This window comes from Watersipora subatra, chromosome 3 (genome assembly GCF_963576615.1).
Source record: "Watersipora subatra chromosome 3, tzWatSuba1.1, whole genome shotgun sequence".
Taxonomy (NCBI): domain Eukaryota; kingdom Metazoa; phylum Bryozoa; class Gymnolaemata; order Cheilostomatida; family Watersiporidae; genus Watersipora; species Watersipora subatra.
In genome coordinates this window covers 38,162,878-38,180,320 of record NC_088710.1, presented here as the reverse complement: position 1 = coordinate 38,180,320, position 17,443 = coordinate 38,162,878, and the positions used below count along the sequence as shown (strand labels likewise).

At 35.2% G+C, this 17,443-nt stretch overlaps 1 protein-coding gene across 3 annotated transcripts in view; it reads left to right on the top strand.

The window, feature by feature from the left end:
• Positions 1-16,335, top strand: part of LOC137392037 (acetoacetyl-CoA synthetase-like) — a 72,387-nt gene extending 56,052 nt beyond the window's left edge. For all 3 annotated transcript variants that reach the window (XM_068078647.1, XM_068078645.1, XM_068078646.1), the window contains exons 8-18: positions 1,467-1,545; positions 2,341-2,488; positions 3,941-4,021; positions 4,565-4,754; positions 7,594-7,716; positions 9,935-10,048; positions 10,327-10,452; positions 10,759-10,828; positions 12,510-12,568; positions 14,406-14,611; positions 15,849-16,335. In XM_068078647.1, the coding sequence (XP_067934748.1) occupies positions 1,467-1,545; positions 2,341-2,488; positions 3,941-4,021; positions 4,565-4,754; positions 7,594-7,716; positions 9,935-10,048; positions 10,327-10,452; positions 10,759-10,828; positions 12,510-12,568; positions 14,406-14,611; positions 15,849-15,986 (1,334 nt within the window). In that variant the 3' untranslated portion in view covers positions 15,987-16,335. The remainder of the gene's footprint in view (positions 1-1,466; positions 1,546-2,340; positions 2,489-3,940; positions 4,022-4,564; positions 4,755-7,593; positions 7,717-9,934; positions 10,049-10,326; positions 10,453-10,758; positions 10,829-12,509; positions 12,569-14,405; positions 14,612-15,848) is intronic.
• Positions 16,336-17,443: the final 1,108 nt, after the last annotated feature.

Sequence of the window (17,443 nt, the reverse complement as noted above, 5' to 3'; positions counted from 1 at the left end):
GATATATAATCACTGTAGAAGTTACTGTAGCTCAACTGATATATAATCACTGTAGAAGTTACTGTAGCTCAACTGATATATAATCACTGTAGAAGTTACTGTAGCACAACTGATATATAATCACTGTAGAAGTTACTGTAGCTCAACTGATATATAATCACTGTAGAAGTTACTGTAGCTCAACTGATATATAATCACTGTAGAAGTTACTGTAGCTCAACTGATATATAATCACTGTAGAAGTTACTGTAGCACAACTGATATATAATCACTGTAGAAGTTACTGTAGCTCAACTGATATATAATCACTGTAGAAGTTACTGTAGCTCAACTGATATATAATCACTGTAGAAGTTACTGTAGCTCAACTGATATATAATCACTGTAGAAGTTACTGTAGCTCAACTGATATATAATCACTGTAGAAGTTACTGTAGCTCAACTGATATATAATCACTGTAGAAGTTACTGTAGCACAACTGATATATAATCACTGTAGAAGTTACTGTAGCTCAACTGATATATAATCACTGTAGAAGTTACTGTAGCTCAACTGATATATAATCACTGTAGAAGTTACTGTAGCTCAACTGATATATAATCACTGTAGAAGTTACTGTAGCTCAACTGATATATAATCACTGTAGAAGTTACTGTAGCTCAACTGATATATAATCACTGTAGAAGTTACTGTAGCTCAACTGATATATAATCACTGTAGAAGTTACTGTAGCTCAACTGATATATAATCACTGTAGAAGTTACTATAGCACAACTGATATATAATCACTGTAGAAGTTACTGTAGCTCAACTGATATATAATCACTGTAGAAGTTACTGTAGCTCAACAGCTCTTTGTGACAAAAGGCAAACTATCAACAAGAAATGATGAACATTTTGTGCCTGGATGAACATCACTTCATCTTAGAACAAATCCTCTGAGGCCCCTGTGCGAACTTGTTATTCTTTCATTGATTAAAATATCATTTTATAGGTGCTATGAGATAAAGTCAAACCATGACATAATGTTGATCATCTCAACTTACGTGATGTACAATAAACACTGTGACCACATGTTTGTCTTGAGATATGAAGGAATTTCTTGCATGAAACCTAGCACTGGCAAATGTTTGGGTCAAAATGTGCACTTGGTTATTATTCACTGCTAAATAGGTTAATAGCTTAAAGTAATTCATCATCAATAAATCAGAAAAAAACATGTCGTTTTCATCATACAACCACAGGACACTTAGCAGCATTATCTAATTTTACCGACAGATTGTAACACCTTCTGATGATGTCATCATTTGTTTCTAATTGGATAATAGAAAACAACTTACATTAGATTACCCATTACCATACCTACTGCGCACGATGAGCCACAATCTCATAACAAATGATATTGTTAACAGACTAATATCATAAGTTAACCTTGATATAGTCTCTTTTCTATTTGTATATGTAGAGCTCCCTTGTGTAGAAAAGGTTGTGGTGATCAATTATGTTGATGGAGAGCACGCTGACCTTTCTCAGATCACTAACAGGTTAGTAGTTGTTCCACTGTTCTAAATCTATTGGCTACACAATATGTTTGGTTTGCTCGGATCAGTCGTTATCAGATAATTAAGGTGTTTCCCAGTTTCTCACATTCTTTACCCGATTTCAATGTTAGGAGACTTAGTGTTGTTTTTGCTTTGAATGTGCTACACAAAGGTAGCCCTATCAAGGTAAAGGTGCTCTTTAAAGTAGATAATCTACACGTAGATGTAGATGCATGATTAACAGTTGTAGTCTGGGATATTTATAAGTATTTACTGTTTGTTGGCTACAATAACTGAATGCTTTCCTCTTAACAAATACTTTTCATGTATGCTAAGGTGTTTTACTGGATTCATCTATTGATCATTAGTAGAGTAATTACCTTGCCAGTTGAGCAGCGCTGCAATGCGGCAATGGTAATGCGCAGTCGAGGATAACTCCTCAGCTTATAGATATGCATTGTTGTAAATGAATGCTTATTGGTTGTCTACTTCTATGATTCTATAATAAAAAAATTTTATATTCCGTTATGCAAACTTCTCTAGGAAGTTTGAATGCATATGTAAGTTGTTAGCCAGTGAAAATTGTCTCACCTACATTCTATGCAATTCATGGCTGAACTTAAATTAGGTCCCATACAATTTTTTCCTGCAAAGTTGCTGAGATTTAAATTGGTTATGCATCACCTTATTGGTTAGTTCTGTTCTATCATAGTACTGTGAAATCTTGACTGTGGTAATCACCTCCTTTTTTTCCTCATTCCTATTTATTGCTGTAACCAATGTTTGATCCGATTTCAGCATCTGGTTGGAAGAGTTTATCAAAATAGATTGTGGAGAGGAAGGAACTCCTCTCACGTTTGAACAACTTCCTTTCTCCCATCCACTTTTTATAATGTATTCGTCAGGTACCACAGGGACTCCCAAGTGTATTGTTCATTCTCAGGGTGTAAGTTGAATGTTTTACCTTATCTTCTTACCATTTATAATAACCCAAATTGCAATCAAATATCTTATTATTATTCACTATTAAAATCTAATGGGGCTGGTCAGAGCATTGAGGTAACAGCTGCTCTCACCAGTTTTCATATTCAAAACAAAAAAAACATCACACTTAAATGGCTTTCACTACAATTTCTATAGCATATGAGTGATAACATGTCTCAAACTTCATAAAACAGCTGTCTCGAAGTGAATGTTCGCCGTCATAAGTGTATCGTAGACTGTTTATAGTGAAACCATTAGAAAAATAGTTTTAATTTCAGTCAGTCGGAGTTGAATGTGTCGTCATTTATTAACCGAGAGTGTTAATAAATGATGACTGTGAGTGTTAATAAATGATGACCGTGAGTGTTAATAAATGATGACCGTGAGTGTTAATAAATGATGACCGAGAGTGTTAATAAATGATGACCGTGAGTGTTAATAAATGATGACCGAGAGTGTTAATAAACGATGACCGCTAATATGAGGGTAATAACCAGTCTGATGGGGCGTGTTGCAAATGAATAGGCAATAAGTAATAAGAGGCAACTTTGGCCAAAAAGCAATTAGACATGACTCACCAATAATACAGGTCTTGCAGTGGATGAAAAAACTATAAAAGGTGTTTACCCAATAAAATAATCTCCCATTGGGCAGGTTACTAATGAGACAGTACTCACAGTGGGCAGGTAACTAATGAGACAGTACTCACAGTGGGCAGGTAACTAATGAGACAGTACTCACAGTGGGCAGGTAACTAATGAGACAGTACTCACAGTGGGTAGATAACTAATGAGACAGTACTCACAGTGGGCAGGTAACTAATGAGACAGTACTCACAGTGGGCAGGTAACTAATGAGACAGTACTCACCATGGGCAGGTTACTAATTAGACAGTACTCACAGTGGGCAGGTTACTAATGAGACAGTACTCACAGTGGGCAGGTAACTAATGAGACAATACTCACAGTGGGCAGGTTACTAATGAGACAGTGCTCACAGTGGGCAGGTTACTAATGAGACAGTACTCACAGACAGGTATGTGGCAGGTAACTAATGAAACAATATTCAGAGTTAGCCAATAAGATAGGATTTGCATAAGACATACCATATAGGAAGGTAGTTATGAAAGTTTTTTATATGCTAGCATAAGAGCATCAGTTGATTTTCACTCAACTTCAAAGTCTTTCATTATTTTCTGTTTTCGTGCCATCATAAGGTTAACAACGCATTTTACAATCTGATAGTGCAGTTGCCTTCACCATTCCAGATCTTACACTTATTCTTATGCTGAAGGAATGTTCTGAAATCATGTCCTAATGCCTGAATGTCCAAGGTTAAATTTGTTGGTTATGATTAAATGTTGACTGCAAGGAATTCAACACTGACCTTTTAATAAGATTCTTGAGTTTTTCAGGGGGTTCTGTTGAAGCACCTAGAAGAACACGTACTTCAGGGAAACACAACCCGGTTGGACAGCATGCTCTATTACACTACGGTCAGCATTTACCTCTTTCTTTGAGCATTAGACTTTTGGTTTGTTTTGCTTTTGTCATAGAGCGTGTGCAGTGTGATTGGTTCAAATTGATGTTCTTGTTATTGGTATGGGAACTGGAAAGCTGTGAGCAAAAGTTTAGATGAACTCAAAAAAATTCATACATGCAGCGGAAACGATTTGATCATCAGCTCACCTGAGTAGAGTTGTTCGCTTTCTTTGCCTGTGTTAAACACCGTGCGCACAAACCGAATCCTTACTCATTGAGCATAGATCATGGCCTCTAAAGTAACATTAATCCTCAAGTATCAATAAAAACGGCTTCCGTTTGCCCGCGTACAAATTTGGTTAGGAGTTAGCAGCTTAGCATTAGCAACTTTTGTTTGGCGTGATCTGACTTATTTCATGACCAGCACTGCTTGACATAATAGGATTGCCAGTTTGTCAATCAGTTTTGATTATGCCAAAACTCATTAAAAAGAAAGGAATCGTTTTACTGAGGTCATTTCAAAGCAAGGAGTATGCGGGTGCCATTGTTTACTGTAGACTGGTTGGATGATGTGGAACTGGCTGTTGGGGCTGTTGCCTGTAGGTGCAACATGCGTTCTCTACGATGGATCCCCTCTTGTGCCCTCAGCAGATGTTCTCTGGAACCTCGTAGATGAACTAAAGATAACGGTTCTAGGCACAGGGGCCAAATGGCTGTCAGTTTTAGAAGATCGTGGAGTGAGACCAAGTATGTGATTGATACTCTGAAGGTACTATGGTACGAATTGGCCATTAGCTCATATAGAGACTGATATCCTTACAAATATACCCCTAGTTTTCAGACTACACTCTATTCACTGTTTAACTCATTCGCACCCGACTAATTTCTAGGCAATTAGCCCCAAATACCGCTAATTTTTCAGGAAGTTGCCATAATTCAAATTACTACTACAGGAGACAGACTTTAGATAATTTACTCATTCAAATTTCACAAGAACCAGCCAAGTCTCTTCTTTCAAAATATATTACATCCATATAGACAACTCATATCTCTTTTATGTAGATCCATGCCTCAAAGAAGGTAGTTTCAGGAAATTTCCAATTTTGAAAAAAATATCATTTGCTGAAACAAAGTTAGATTTTCATCATAAAAATTGTGAAATATACAAAGTTTGACTGAAATTACTTATTTATTACATACAATACATAGTTATGAATATTATTTATACATATGCAGTTAGTCATGAACATGAAAATCATGAAACTCTAACTGTGAGCTTTTCCTCACGAGTATCATCCTTCAAACAAAAGCATAGCAAATCTATATGCCAATATAACTCAAATAAAACGTCATGAAAATGTTTCAAATAATAAAAATATGTTCAATAACTATGTTCTTGACTTTTCAGACTTCATAGACAACTCTAAGAATCAATATGATCCTATCGAAACTGGCAGTCTAAAGAGTGCATTTTTATTTGAGCATAATGATTCAAATTGGCAAAATTAAAAGTTAATAAAAACTTTGAAACCTTGAAAATAATGTTTTAATTTGATTTATGCAGTCTTTCAATGTCTTATCACTTCTGAATCTGCACATTTACTTCTGAAGTTGAAAAAAGATTATCGCGAACGATAAAATTTCAAGTCGGCATGATGATTTCCGGTTTTGGGAGATATTGAGGTGGGTGCACTAACTTGGTTATAACTTTTGCCAGGGACGTCATAGAGGCATATTTTAAAGTTTGTCTGATTGGCCAGAAATTTTCCTTTCTAACTAATCAAAAATATTATTTTATAATTTAAAAATAATGATGCCAGGAGTTGATAAATTTCAGGCGCGAGTTAACTCGCGATGTGTGCCTAGCAACGTTATAAATAAGCGAGTTAACTCGCGCCTGGATGCGAATGAGTTAAAGTGCAAGGTTTTACAATACTTGATTTCAGGAAAGGATAAACGGACCATTTGCTCTCCATCAATTATAGTTCTAAACACTGTAATTTTGGGCTCTATTACAGAACTCATGTTATGACAAAACACAGCATTTTATATCAATTTATTATATTTATATATAATTTATTATTCCTTTGTTCCTATGTTACTGATCACATTCAAATTATAGCCTCTTCTCTACCTAACGGTCTATCTACCTAATGGTTTATCTACCTATTGGACTCACTACCTAATGGTCTCACTACCTAATGGTCTCACTACCTAATGGTTTCACTACCTAATGGTCTCATTACCTAATGGTCTCACTACCTAATGGTCTCACTACCTAATAGTCTCACTACCTAATGGTCTCTATACCTAATGGTCTCTATACCTAATGGTCTCTATACCTAATGGTCTCTACCTAATATTAGGTCTCACTACCTAATATTAGGTCTCACTACCTAATATTAGGTCTCACTACCTAATATTAGGTCTCACTACCTAATATTAGGTCTCACTACCTAATATTAGGTCTCACTACCTAATATTAGGTCTCACTACCTAATATTAGGTCTCACTACCTAATATTAGGTCTCACTACCTAATATTAGGTCTCACTACCTAATATTAGGTCTCACTACCTAATATTAGGTCTCACTACCTAATATTAGGTCTCACTACCTAATATTAGGTCTCACTACCTAATATTAGGCCTCACTACCTAATATTAGGTCTCACTACCTAATATTAGGTCTCACTACCTAATATTAGGTCTCACTACCGAATATTAGGTCTCACTACCTAATGGTCTATCTACCTAATGGTCTATCTACCTAATGGTCTATCTACCTGCTGGTCTCACTACCTAATGGTCTCACTACCTGATGGTCTCTTTACCTAAAGGCCTCTACCTAATGGTCTCTCTATCTAAAGGCCTCTTTACCCAATGGTCTCACTACCTAATGGTCTCTCTACCTAATGGTCTCATTACCTAATGGTCTTTCACCTAAAGGCCTCTCTACCTAATGGTCTCACTACCTAATGGTCTTTCACCTAATGGTCTATCTACCTAATGGTCTCACTACCTAACGGTATTTTTACCTAATAGTCACTTTACCTAATAGTCTCTCTACCTAATGGTCTCACTACCTAATGGTCTCTCTACCTAATGGTCTATCTACCTAATGGTCTATCTATCTAATGGTCTCTATACCTAATGGTCTATCTACCTAATGGTCTATCTACCTAATGGTCTATCTACCTAATGGTCTCACTACCCAATTGTCTCTCTACCTAACGGTATTTTTACCTAATGGTATATCTACCTATTGCTCTTTCTACCTAATGATGTCTAGATTCGCTTTTTGCCCTCTATATAAAGGTGTTTAAATATACTGCATATGCTCTCTATCTAGAGGTGTTTAGGGACCAGACTAGAGCTTTAGGGCCATACTTTTTATGACATTTCTAAAGATTATGTTAGATATATATTGAGACAGTCTATAAGCGTGTTACTTATTCTACCAGATAGCTGTTTCTCTTTTTACATAGTGAAAGTTTTGACTTTAACCATGCTACAAATTGATGCTTTTCTCATTTGAGCTGATTCATTACCTTAGGAAAACTTAAGTATTTGTCTGCTTATTTCAAGAAGAGACACACAAGCTCACCAGCCTGCACAGCATCCTTTCCACAGGATCTCCCCTAAAACCAGAGTCTTACGAGTATGTCTACCGAAACATTAAATCTGACGTTCTGCTTGGCTCAATTACAGGTCTGCATTCAGGTCATAATATGGTAGACTTTATATGATGTTGCTTATATGATAATCGTTATATGATAGTCTTTATATGATAGTCTTTATATGACAGTCTTTATATGATAGTCTTTATATGATAGTCTTTATATGATAGTCTTTATATGGTAGTCTTTATATGATAGTCTTTATATGGTAGTCTTTATATGATAGTCTTTATATGATAGTCTTTATATGGTAGTCTTTATATGGTAGTCTTTATATGGTAGTCTTTAAATGATAGTCTTTATATGATAGTCTTTATATAATAGTCTTTATATGGTAGGCTTTATATGATAGTCTTTATATGGTAGTCTTTATGTGATAGTCTTTATATGGTAGTCTTTATATGATAGTCTTTATACGATAGTCTTTATATGATAGTCTTTATGTGGTAGTCTTTATACGATAGTCTTTATATGATAGTCTTTATATGGTAGTCTTTATATGATAGTCTTTATATGATATTCTTTAAATGATAGTCTTTATATGATAGTCTTTATGTGGTAGTCTTTATATGATAGTTTTTATATAAGTCTTTATATGATATTCTTTATATGATATTCTTTATATGATAGTCTTTATATGGTAGTCTTTATATGATAGTCTTTATATGATATTCTTTATATGATAATCTTTATATGGTAGTCTTTATATGATAGTCTTTATATGGTAGTCTTTATATGGTAGTCTTTATATGGTAGTCTTTATATGGTAGTCTTTATATGATAGTCTTTATATGATAGTCTTTATATGGTAGTCTTTATATGGTAGTCTTTATATGATAGTCTTTATATGATAGTCTTTATATAATAGTCTTTATATGGTAGGCTTTATATGATAGTCTTTATATGGTAGTCTTTATGTGATAGTCTTTATATGGTAGTCTTTATATGATAGTCTTTATACGATAGTCTTTATATGATAGTCTTTACGTGGTAGTCTTTATACGATAGTCTTTATATGATAGTCTTTATATGGTAGTCTTTATATGATAGTCTTTATATGATATTCTTTAAATGATAGTCTTTATATGATAGTCTTTATGTGGTAGTCTTTATATGATAGTCTTTATATGATAGTCTTTATATGATATTCTTTATATGATAGTCTTTATATGATAGTCTTTATGTGGTAGTCTTTATATGATAGTCTTTATATGGTAGTCTTTATATGATAGTCTTTATATGATATTCTTTATATGATAATCTTTATATGGTAGTCTTTATATGATAGTCTTTATATGGTAGTCTTTATATGGTAGTCTTTATATGGTAGTCTTTATATGGTAGTCTTTATATGATAGTCTTTATATGGTAGTCTTTATATGAGTCTTTATATGATTTTTGTTGTTTTTTTATCCTATTAAGTTTTTCCTAATTATTACTTGGTCAGAGATCTGCTGGCTGCAGCCCTGGCATGCCTTGCGAATGCACTCCCTATATGTAACATGGTAAGTTAGTTATATAATACAGTAGTCTTGTTTTACATAATAAGACTCTGTAAATGTCATCATCTCCAGATTGTTATATAATATATGTAGTCTTGTTTTACATGATGAGACTCTGTAAGTGTCATCATCTACAGATTGTTATATAATATATGTAGTCTTGTTTTACATAATAAGACTCTGTTAGTGTCATCATCTCCAGATTTTTATATAATATATGTAGTCTTGTTTTACATAATGAGACTCTGTAAGTGTCATCATCTCTAGAGTGTTATGTAATATATGTAGTCTTGTTTTACATAATGAGACTCTGTAAGTGTCATCATCTCTAGAGTGTTATGTAATATATGTAGTCTTGTTTTACATAATGAGACTCTGTAAGTGTCATCATCTCCAGATTGTTATATAGTATATGTAGTCTTGTTTTACATAATAAGACTCTGTGAGTGTCATCATCTCCATATTGTTATATAATATATGTAGTCTTGTTTTACATAATAAGACTCTGTAAAGGTCATCATCTCCAGATTGTTCTATAATATATGTAGTCTTGTTTTACATAATGAGACTCTGTAAGTGTCATCATCTCCAGACTGTTATATAATATATGTAGTCTTGTTTTACATAATAAGACTCTGTGAGTGTCATCATCTCCAGATTGTTATATAATATATGTAGTCTTGTTTTACATAATAAGACTCTGTAAGTGTCATCATCTCCACACTGTTATATTTCCAACTCTTACAGGTGGCACTGATATAGTTGGCTGTTTTGCTGCACAGAATTGGACTGTGCCTGTATATAAAGGAGAGATACAGTCGAGAAACCTTGGCTGCGCCATGGAATGCTGGGATGAGAATGGTAGATGTCTATTTTATCAGCGTTCTCGATCTATTTAATATTATCAAACTACGTGTACTTCGTTTTCCTTCTCAATTCAGTTCCCGGAGATGTGAATTTTCGATCAATCGATAAGAATTTCATTTTAGAATCCATAGAACTTGTCAATGAAACTGTTATATAATTTTATGTTGTTGTTTATGTTGTTAATACTCGAGTAAAATATATCAACATGTCTGATAAATGGTTAATGCGGGCTAAAGACGGGCTAAAGATTGTTGATTGTTGAAATGTCACAGGGGAGGCCGTGTTAGACCAGAGTGGGGAGTTGGTTATTACCAAACCATTTCCTTCCATGCCTGTCTTTTTCTGGAATGACCAAGATGGCTCCCGTTACCAGAGCGCTTACTTCAAAAAGTATCCCGGTAAGATATCGACAGATTTGCTGCTTCTTAAGGAGAGCAGAACAATTTTGTACAGCTTTTGCTAGTTAATTTTTTCTGCTCACCAAAGTTGGTGTGTTACAAGTGTGTTACAGGTGGCAGGTGTGTTACATGTATCTGGTGTGTCACAGGTATCTGGAGTGTTGGTGTGTTACAGGTGTCTGGTGTGTTACAGGTGTGTTACAGGTGTCTGGTGTGTTACAGGTGTGTTACAGGTGTCTGGTGTGTTACAGGTGTCTGGAATGTTGGTGTGTTACAGGTGTGTTACAGGTGTCTGGTGTGTTACAGGTATCTGGAGCCATGGAGATTTTTGTCAGATCAGTTCTGTAACAGGAGGAATCAAGATGTTAGGTCGCAGGTATGTGGACAGATATTTCAGAGTCACTACACGCAGCTTAGAGCTAAACTGAGCGTGTGTCTAGGTCAAGTGTCTAAGCTATTTTGCTCAGTTTGATTTATATTAGCTATTGTCTGTCAATCCGCTTGCCTTTGTTTACATTCAAATAGCAAAAGAATCTTTTCCAAGTAATTCTGCCATAGTTGAGTTGAATTTTTCATTTTTTCTCCAAAAAGGTAATTGGGTGATTTATTATTAAATTTAATGATATATTAATTTAATCATAAGTTTAGATATTGAGCATTCGTAAAATACCACATGTATTCTGCAATCTAATGGTCTCTTTACTTCATGCTTTCTATAATATTATTGTCTCATCATTTGTTTCTTCAATTGATATCGGTCATTGGTAAAATTGCTGCATTCCTTACTTCATTCACTGCGGACACCTTGAAAACTTGTTATTTCCAAAATTGGCCATGTTGGAACGATTACCATGTTTTTGTACTCTCAAATTGTTATTGCTCTGCCTCAAGAAGATTGAGACGCTGGCACTTGATTAACAAATTAATACTTTCATCAAATTTGATCAACTCAAACAAATGCAATAATGATCATAAATGCGGCAACTTGAAAAGATCTTGAGAGTTTGCAAAGGAAACAGGCTAAAGACTAAACAACAGTTTGAAGACTTCCCAAAAGCAGCATAGGCCAGACCTCAAAAGGGGGCCAGAATGTCACACACGGAAAACAATACGAACCATTTACAAACACGCTGCTATGATCTCAACAGCCAGCAGTTCTGCCAAGGAAATGCTGTCCAAGGGATGAATCAAAGCCCGATCATGCTTGAACAAATCTAGTGTAATTATAATTTCATTAACTGGAGAATTTTAAAAGCAAAAAAATAAGTTTGAGTCTTTCAAGTCTGCTGCAGGAAATAACAAAAACTGAGAATTGTTATCAAGCTTGTGTGACGATGAAGGTTTATGTATTTGTGTAGACTTTGCTCTGTCAGTTGCCAGTTAAGAGAGTTTTGTAGTTTGTTCATCCAAGGTAGACTTGAGTGTGTTCATCCAAGGTAGACTTGAGTGTGTTCATCCAAGGTAGACTTGAGCGTGTTCATCCAAGGTAGCCATACAATACTAACTACTCCATGACTCATAAAACTACCAAAAGGGGTTAATTACAAAAAATAGATATTATATCTAATTTACGTCACCAGTGTTGCCTTAATAGAAGTCGGTCTTTCTTTATGTAGGTATTTCGTATTTGTGTCCTCATTACAGGTAATATAATCCATTACAATTCTATAGTGCAACAATTGCAATTTGATTCTGGCCAATGAATGAACTCATCATAGGAATATTCTCGTTGCTTCTCAATATGTTGGCTTGTGTGCTGACACATTGGACCAGTCAGGGAAACCAGGCAGGGAGACTAGTCAGGGATAATAAAGCCAGTCAGGGATAATAAAGCCAGTCAGGGATAATAAAGCCAGTCAGGGATAATAAAGCCAGTCAGGGATAATAAAGCCAGTCAGGGATAATAAAGCCAGTCAGGGATAATAAAGCCAGTCAGGGATAATAAAACCAGTCAGGGATAATAAAGCCAGTCAGGGATAATAAAGCCAGTCAGGGATAATAAAACCAGTCAGGGATAATAAAGCCAGTCGTATAATAAATTCTCATTGAACTTGCAGCGATGGTATTCTCAACCCGAATGGAGTGCGATTTGGGAGTGCAGAAATCTACAGCATTGGTGAGGACATATGCTGTATACATTATACTGATGGTGTTCAAGCATAGTGAAGGCTGGTTCATCTATAGCATTTTTTTTCAAATTTGGAGTCTTTGACGGCTTCTGTAACATTTAATAAAAATGAAATAGGTTTTTGTTTTCTTTAAAGGTTGATTTGCAACAAAATTCACATTACAGTTATTTGATATGAAAAGATTCGCTATGTCTTACTCTGCTGTGTTGTAGGTGCAAAATATGTGGAAATGTGTTTACAAGCTCTTAAAAGCTCAAAAACGAACAGTTGATCGCAGCCATCACGAAACCGTCGTAGTTTGGAATCTCTTTCCAAAACAGCTCAAATAGGACATACTTGAACACGATGGCTTCTGTTTACATTTTCATGCAATGTCATTCGTCAAAATATTTTCACAAATATACTTCACGCATACAATAAAACCATGTCTATTGTCATCATTTTTTCGAGCGTCTTTTTCGTTATCATTGTAATGCTGTTACTTACAGCACTGATATCTTATAACCTACCATAAAAATTCATTTAATTTTTTAACCTCAGCTCGGAAGAGTGCATATCATTCTCTAATAAGCATGAGAAGCCTGCTGGTCACCTGTGATATTCAAAAGATTCTGCAGCAGTTGTTGGCGATATTTGGCAGGAAGTATGGGTCACATGATCAGGTTACGACTAGATCATTAGACCAGGCTAAAACGAAACTGTAAAGTAGCAAGCACCTATATTTGATAAGGGCTTTCCGGTAGAACCCGAAGTGTTTGTCATGAATTATTGCTACGAAACGCTTTATATTGAGCCTTTTATTGCCCTTTAATTTCCTAGGATAACATCACATGTCAAAACAATAACCACAATGTTTGAGCACGCCATCGAAATAAAGATATTCCAAACTATGGCGTTTTCGTGATGGCTGCGATTAATTGTTCGTTTTTGAGCTTTTAAGAGCTTGTAAACACATTTCCACATATTTTGCACTTTCAACACAACAGAGTAAGACATGGTGAACCTTTTGATACCGAATAACTGTAATGTGAATTTTGTTGCAAGTCAACCTTTTAAGAAAATCTATAAAAAGATATAGCCAGACTGTTCTTCTCTTTGACATCATCTAACCGATGAATTGGATTGTCATAAAAGACGAGCAGCTCCGTAAATAATTATAGATATCACTTTCTAAACCTCCAACTCATCAAGTTATCTTCATTGTAACGTGAGTCGGTAACGTAAGTCTGCTATAAGTAAGTCTGCTATAAGTAAGTCTGCTATAAGTAAGTCTGCTATAAGTGAGTCTGCTATAAGTGAGTCTGCTATAAGTGAGTCTGCTATAAGTGAGTCTGCTATAAGTGAGTCTGCTATAAGTGAGTCTGCTATAAGTGAGTCTGCTATAAGTGAGTCTGCTATAAGTGAGTCTGCTATAAGTGAGTCTGCTATAAGTGAGTCTGCTATAAGTGAGTCTGCTATAAGTGAGTCTGCTATAAGTGAGTCTGCTATAAGTGAGTCTGCTATAAGTGAGTCTGCTATAAGTGAGTCTGCTATAAGTGAGTCTGCTATAAGTGAGTCTGCTATAAGTGAGTCTGCTATAAGTAAGTCTGCTATAAGTAAGTCTGCTATAAGTAAGTCTGCTATAAGTAAGTCTGCTATAAGTAAGTCTGCTATAAGTAAGTCTGCTATAAGTAAGTCTGCTATAAGTAAGTCTGCTATAAGTAAGTCTGCTATAAGTAAGTCTGCTATAAGTAAGTTTTCTCTAAAGTTTGTCAGCTTTATAGCATTCTTTCTGTTCTCTATGAAAGTTTTACCGTGTTTTCCATTCTACCGTTTCCATTTTAGTTGAAGAATTGAAGGAGGTGCAAGACAGTGTCTGTATAGCACAGCGTAAGAAAGATAATAGTGAGGAGAGGGTTGTCCTCTTTGTCAAGCTTTGGAAAGGCGTGGAGTTCAGTGCGCTGCTAGTCAAATTGATACAAAGCACTATTAGACAGAAGCTGTCTGCTAGACATGTGCCTGCTGTCGTGCTTTCGACTGCTGAAATTCCGGTAGTTATCCTCTTATTGACAGTTTTCTTTTTGTGGCAAACATACAGTAATTCATTCGAACATTTTGGAAAGCTTGGTTCCGTTGACACGATTTCATTGTTTATGCGCAGTCCAATTTGCGGCATGCATGTACATACTGTTCATATTTATTTCGGAGACCAAAGGGTAATGATAAACCCTTAAAGTAAATACATATAGCATTAAAACAAATGAATTATTTTACACTATAAAAAAGCTTGATGTGAAAACCTAATTTATATGTGAAAATTAAATGGATAAATAGCAATCAGTGAAGAGTGGTTTTTATTGTTACTTTAGCTCATATACACCTTATATATAATCTTATGTACATGTACTTCTATAGTCATGATGTTTATAATCTTATGTACATGTACTTCTATAGTCATGATTTTTATAATCTTATGTACATGTACTTCTATAGTCATGATTTTTATAATCTTATGTACATGTATTTCTATAGTCATGATGTTTATAATCTTATGTACATGTATTTCTATAGTCATGATTTTTATAATCTTATGCACATGCACTTCTATAGTCACAATTTTTATAATTTTATGTACATGTACTTCTATGGTCATGATTTTTATAATCTTATGTACATGTACTTCTATGGTCATGATTTTTTGAGAAAATTTAGACATATGTTGGAATTAGAAATATTTACTGAAACTTTTGATAGATATTAAAGATATCATGGGGAAAGATGGTAAGTCGTGTAGGCCAAGGGTTAACTGTAACAGCTCTGTTTGCAACATACGACAAGGCCTTCAAACATTGAAACATGGAAAGATGTTGCAGTTCATTTCAATAGTGCTTAAGTTATGTGCTGGAGGGCTATTTTATGGACGCGTTGCAGGTGTTGGCATGTCGCATCAAGGGTGACATATGTTTTCCAAATATTGGAACTAGTTGATTCTTGAAAACCTTGATTCTGCATGTGACAAAAATTGCAAACGGTACAGTGTATAGTATTACCTGAACATTGTAAACATTACAGTTCATAACAGTACATCAACATTGTGAATATTACAGTTTATATCAGTACATCAACATTGTGAATATTACAGTTCATAGCAGTGCCTCAACCTAATTATACATTCCTTAGCTGTAGTGCGCAAAAAGCTAAATCATTATTTCACAGATCACTTTGGCAGTCTTGTCCTTCTGTAAACAGATATTCATGTATATTTTGAAGCTTTTGTAATTATTTCAGTACACATTAAGTGGAAAGAAAGTGGAACTCGCTGTCAGGGATGTGGTAGCTGGAAAAGCTGTATCCCATCGAGCTGCTTTTTCCAATCCTCAATCACTTGATCTCTTCGCAAACATACCTGAGCTGCAAGGCTACTGAGTAAGGTCATCACAGCAAATGCACATTTCAATTTCTCCAGAAGTCACAAATCATATCATGTTCTTGAATCTCTTTTTGGTACCAATTTTTTGTTATATTAATAGCCACTAATTTGAAAGTCTGTCATATGATGCAATTGCTGATTGGTTTTTAGATTCTTTCATAACTACTTTATTTTTTATAGCTTCTAGGGAGAGAGGCTTTCCTAGTTGTTTTAAAAGCGTATATGCATTTCATATCACCTTGGCAGCTGTTGATCTTATGACATATCTGGTTTGATTCTCCATAACACTCTGCGTAATTCCATAATGCATTTCTTATTTTAACCTATATTAAAGTGCACATTACACATTAACACACGCCATGTTTATTGTAAGAAGAGCAGATTTCTGATACTTGTTGAGCAGTGAGAGTATCAAGGAAGAGATCATTTACTGCACCCATTATTTTCACACCCAGTCCACAAAAGAATTGGGTTTAAAGGTATTATTTGCATAATTATTATGTAAGTGCTTGTTGATGACTTGATAAAAATGTAGGTGTTATTCGCAAGAGAGTAGGAGACGGAAGGAGAGAGGGGAGCAGGGCGAGAGAAGAGGGAGAAAATGGAGAGAGGGGAGGTGAAAAAGGAAATAGAGGAGAGGAGGAAGAAATGAAAAAAAAGGGGAAGAGAGAGTGGAGAAAAAGGGGTGAGGGTGGAGGCAAGGAAGGGGCAAAAGGGAAAGGGTGCAGAACGGGGAAAGAGGGGGAGAAGAAGAAGAGGGGAAAGCGGGAAAAGAGGGAGTAAGGGGTGGAAAATGTGAGAGGGGTGGGGGAAGACTGAGAGGGGTGGGGAAGACTGAGAGGGGTGGAGGAAGAGGCGGTGGGGAAGGGAGGGCAGAGAGAGGGGGTGCGATGATAGTGGGATTTGCTAAAAAGCCTCAATCAAGTGTAATAAGACAATTTAGAGCGTTACAGCATATATATATATATATATATATAGTACTTTATTGGCAATAGTTTCATTTCACAAATAGAAATGTTTGATAGATTATGCCATGCAACAATAGTAAAACAAAAAGGGAAAAAATTGAATAAACAGTCTGACAAATAGTGTTTAAAATGCATTTCTCTGCTAAGAAAACAGATATTAGGTAGACGATTGTTAAAGCAGCTGGCAATGATATTTTCAAAATAATTGTTAGTGATTGTATGCAATTTGTTCATATCACGTAAGTTGAAATGAGTTGAGAACCTGTAATTGTCATGTAAAAAATGAGGACACAAACCCTGAAAAATCTTGAAACATTGAATTGAAGTAAAATAAACATGTAGCATAGGCAGAGTAAGAAGAGACAAAGATTTGGAAAGATCATTCGTTGGAATAATATATGCAGGAATATGATGTAGATTTGCAATGAGTCCAAATGCTCTTTTTTGCAACAAAAATAAATCCTTGGTGACATATCTTGGAGTTA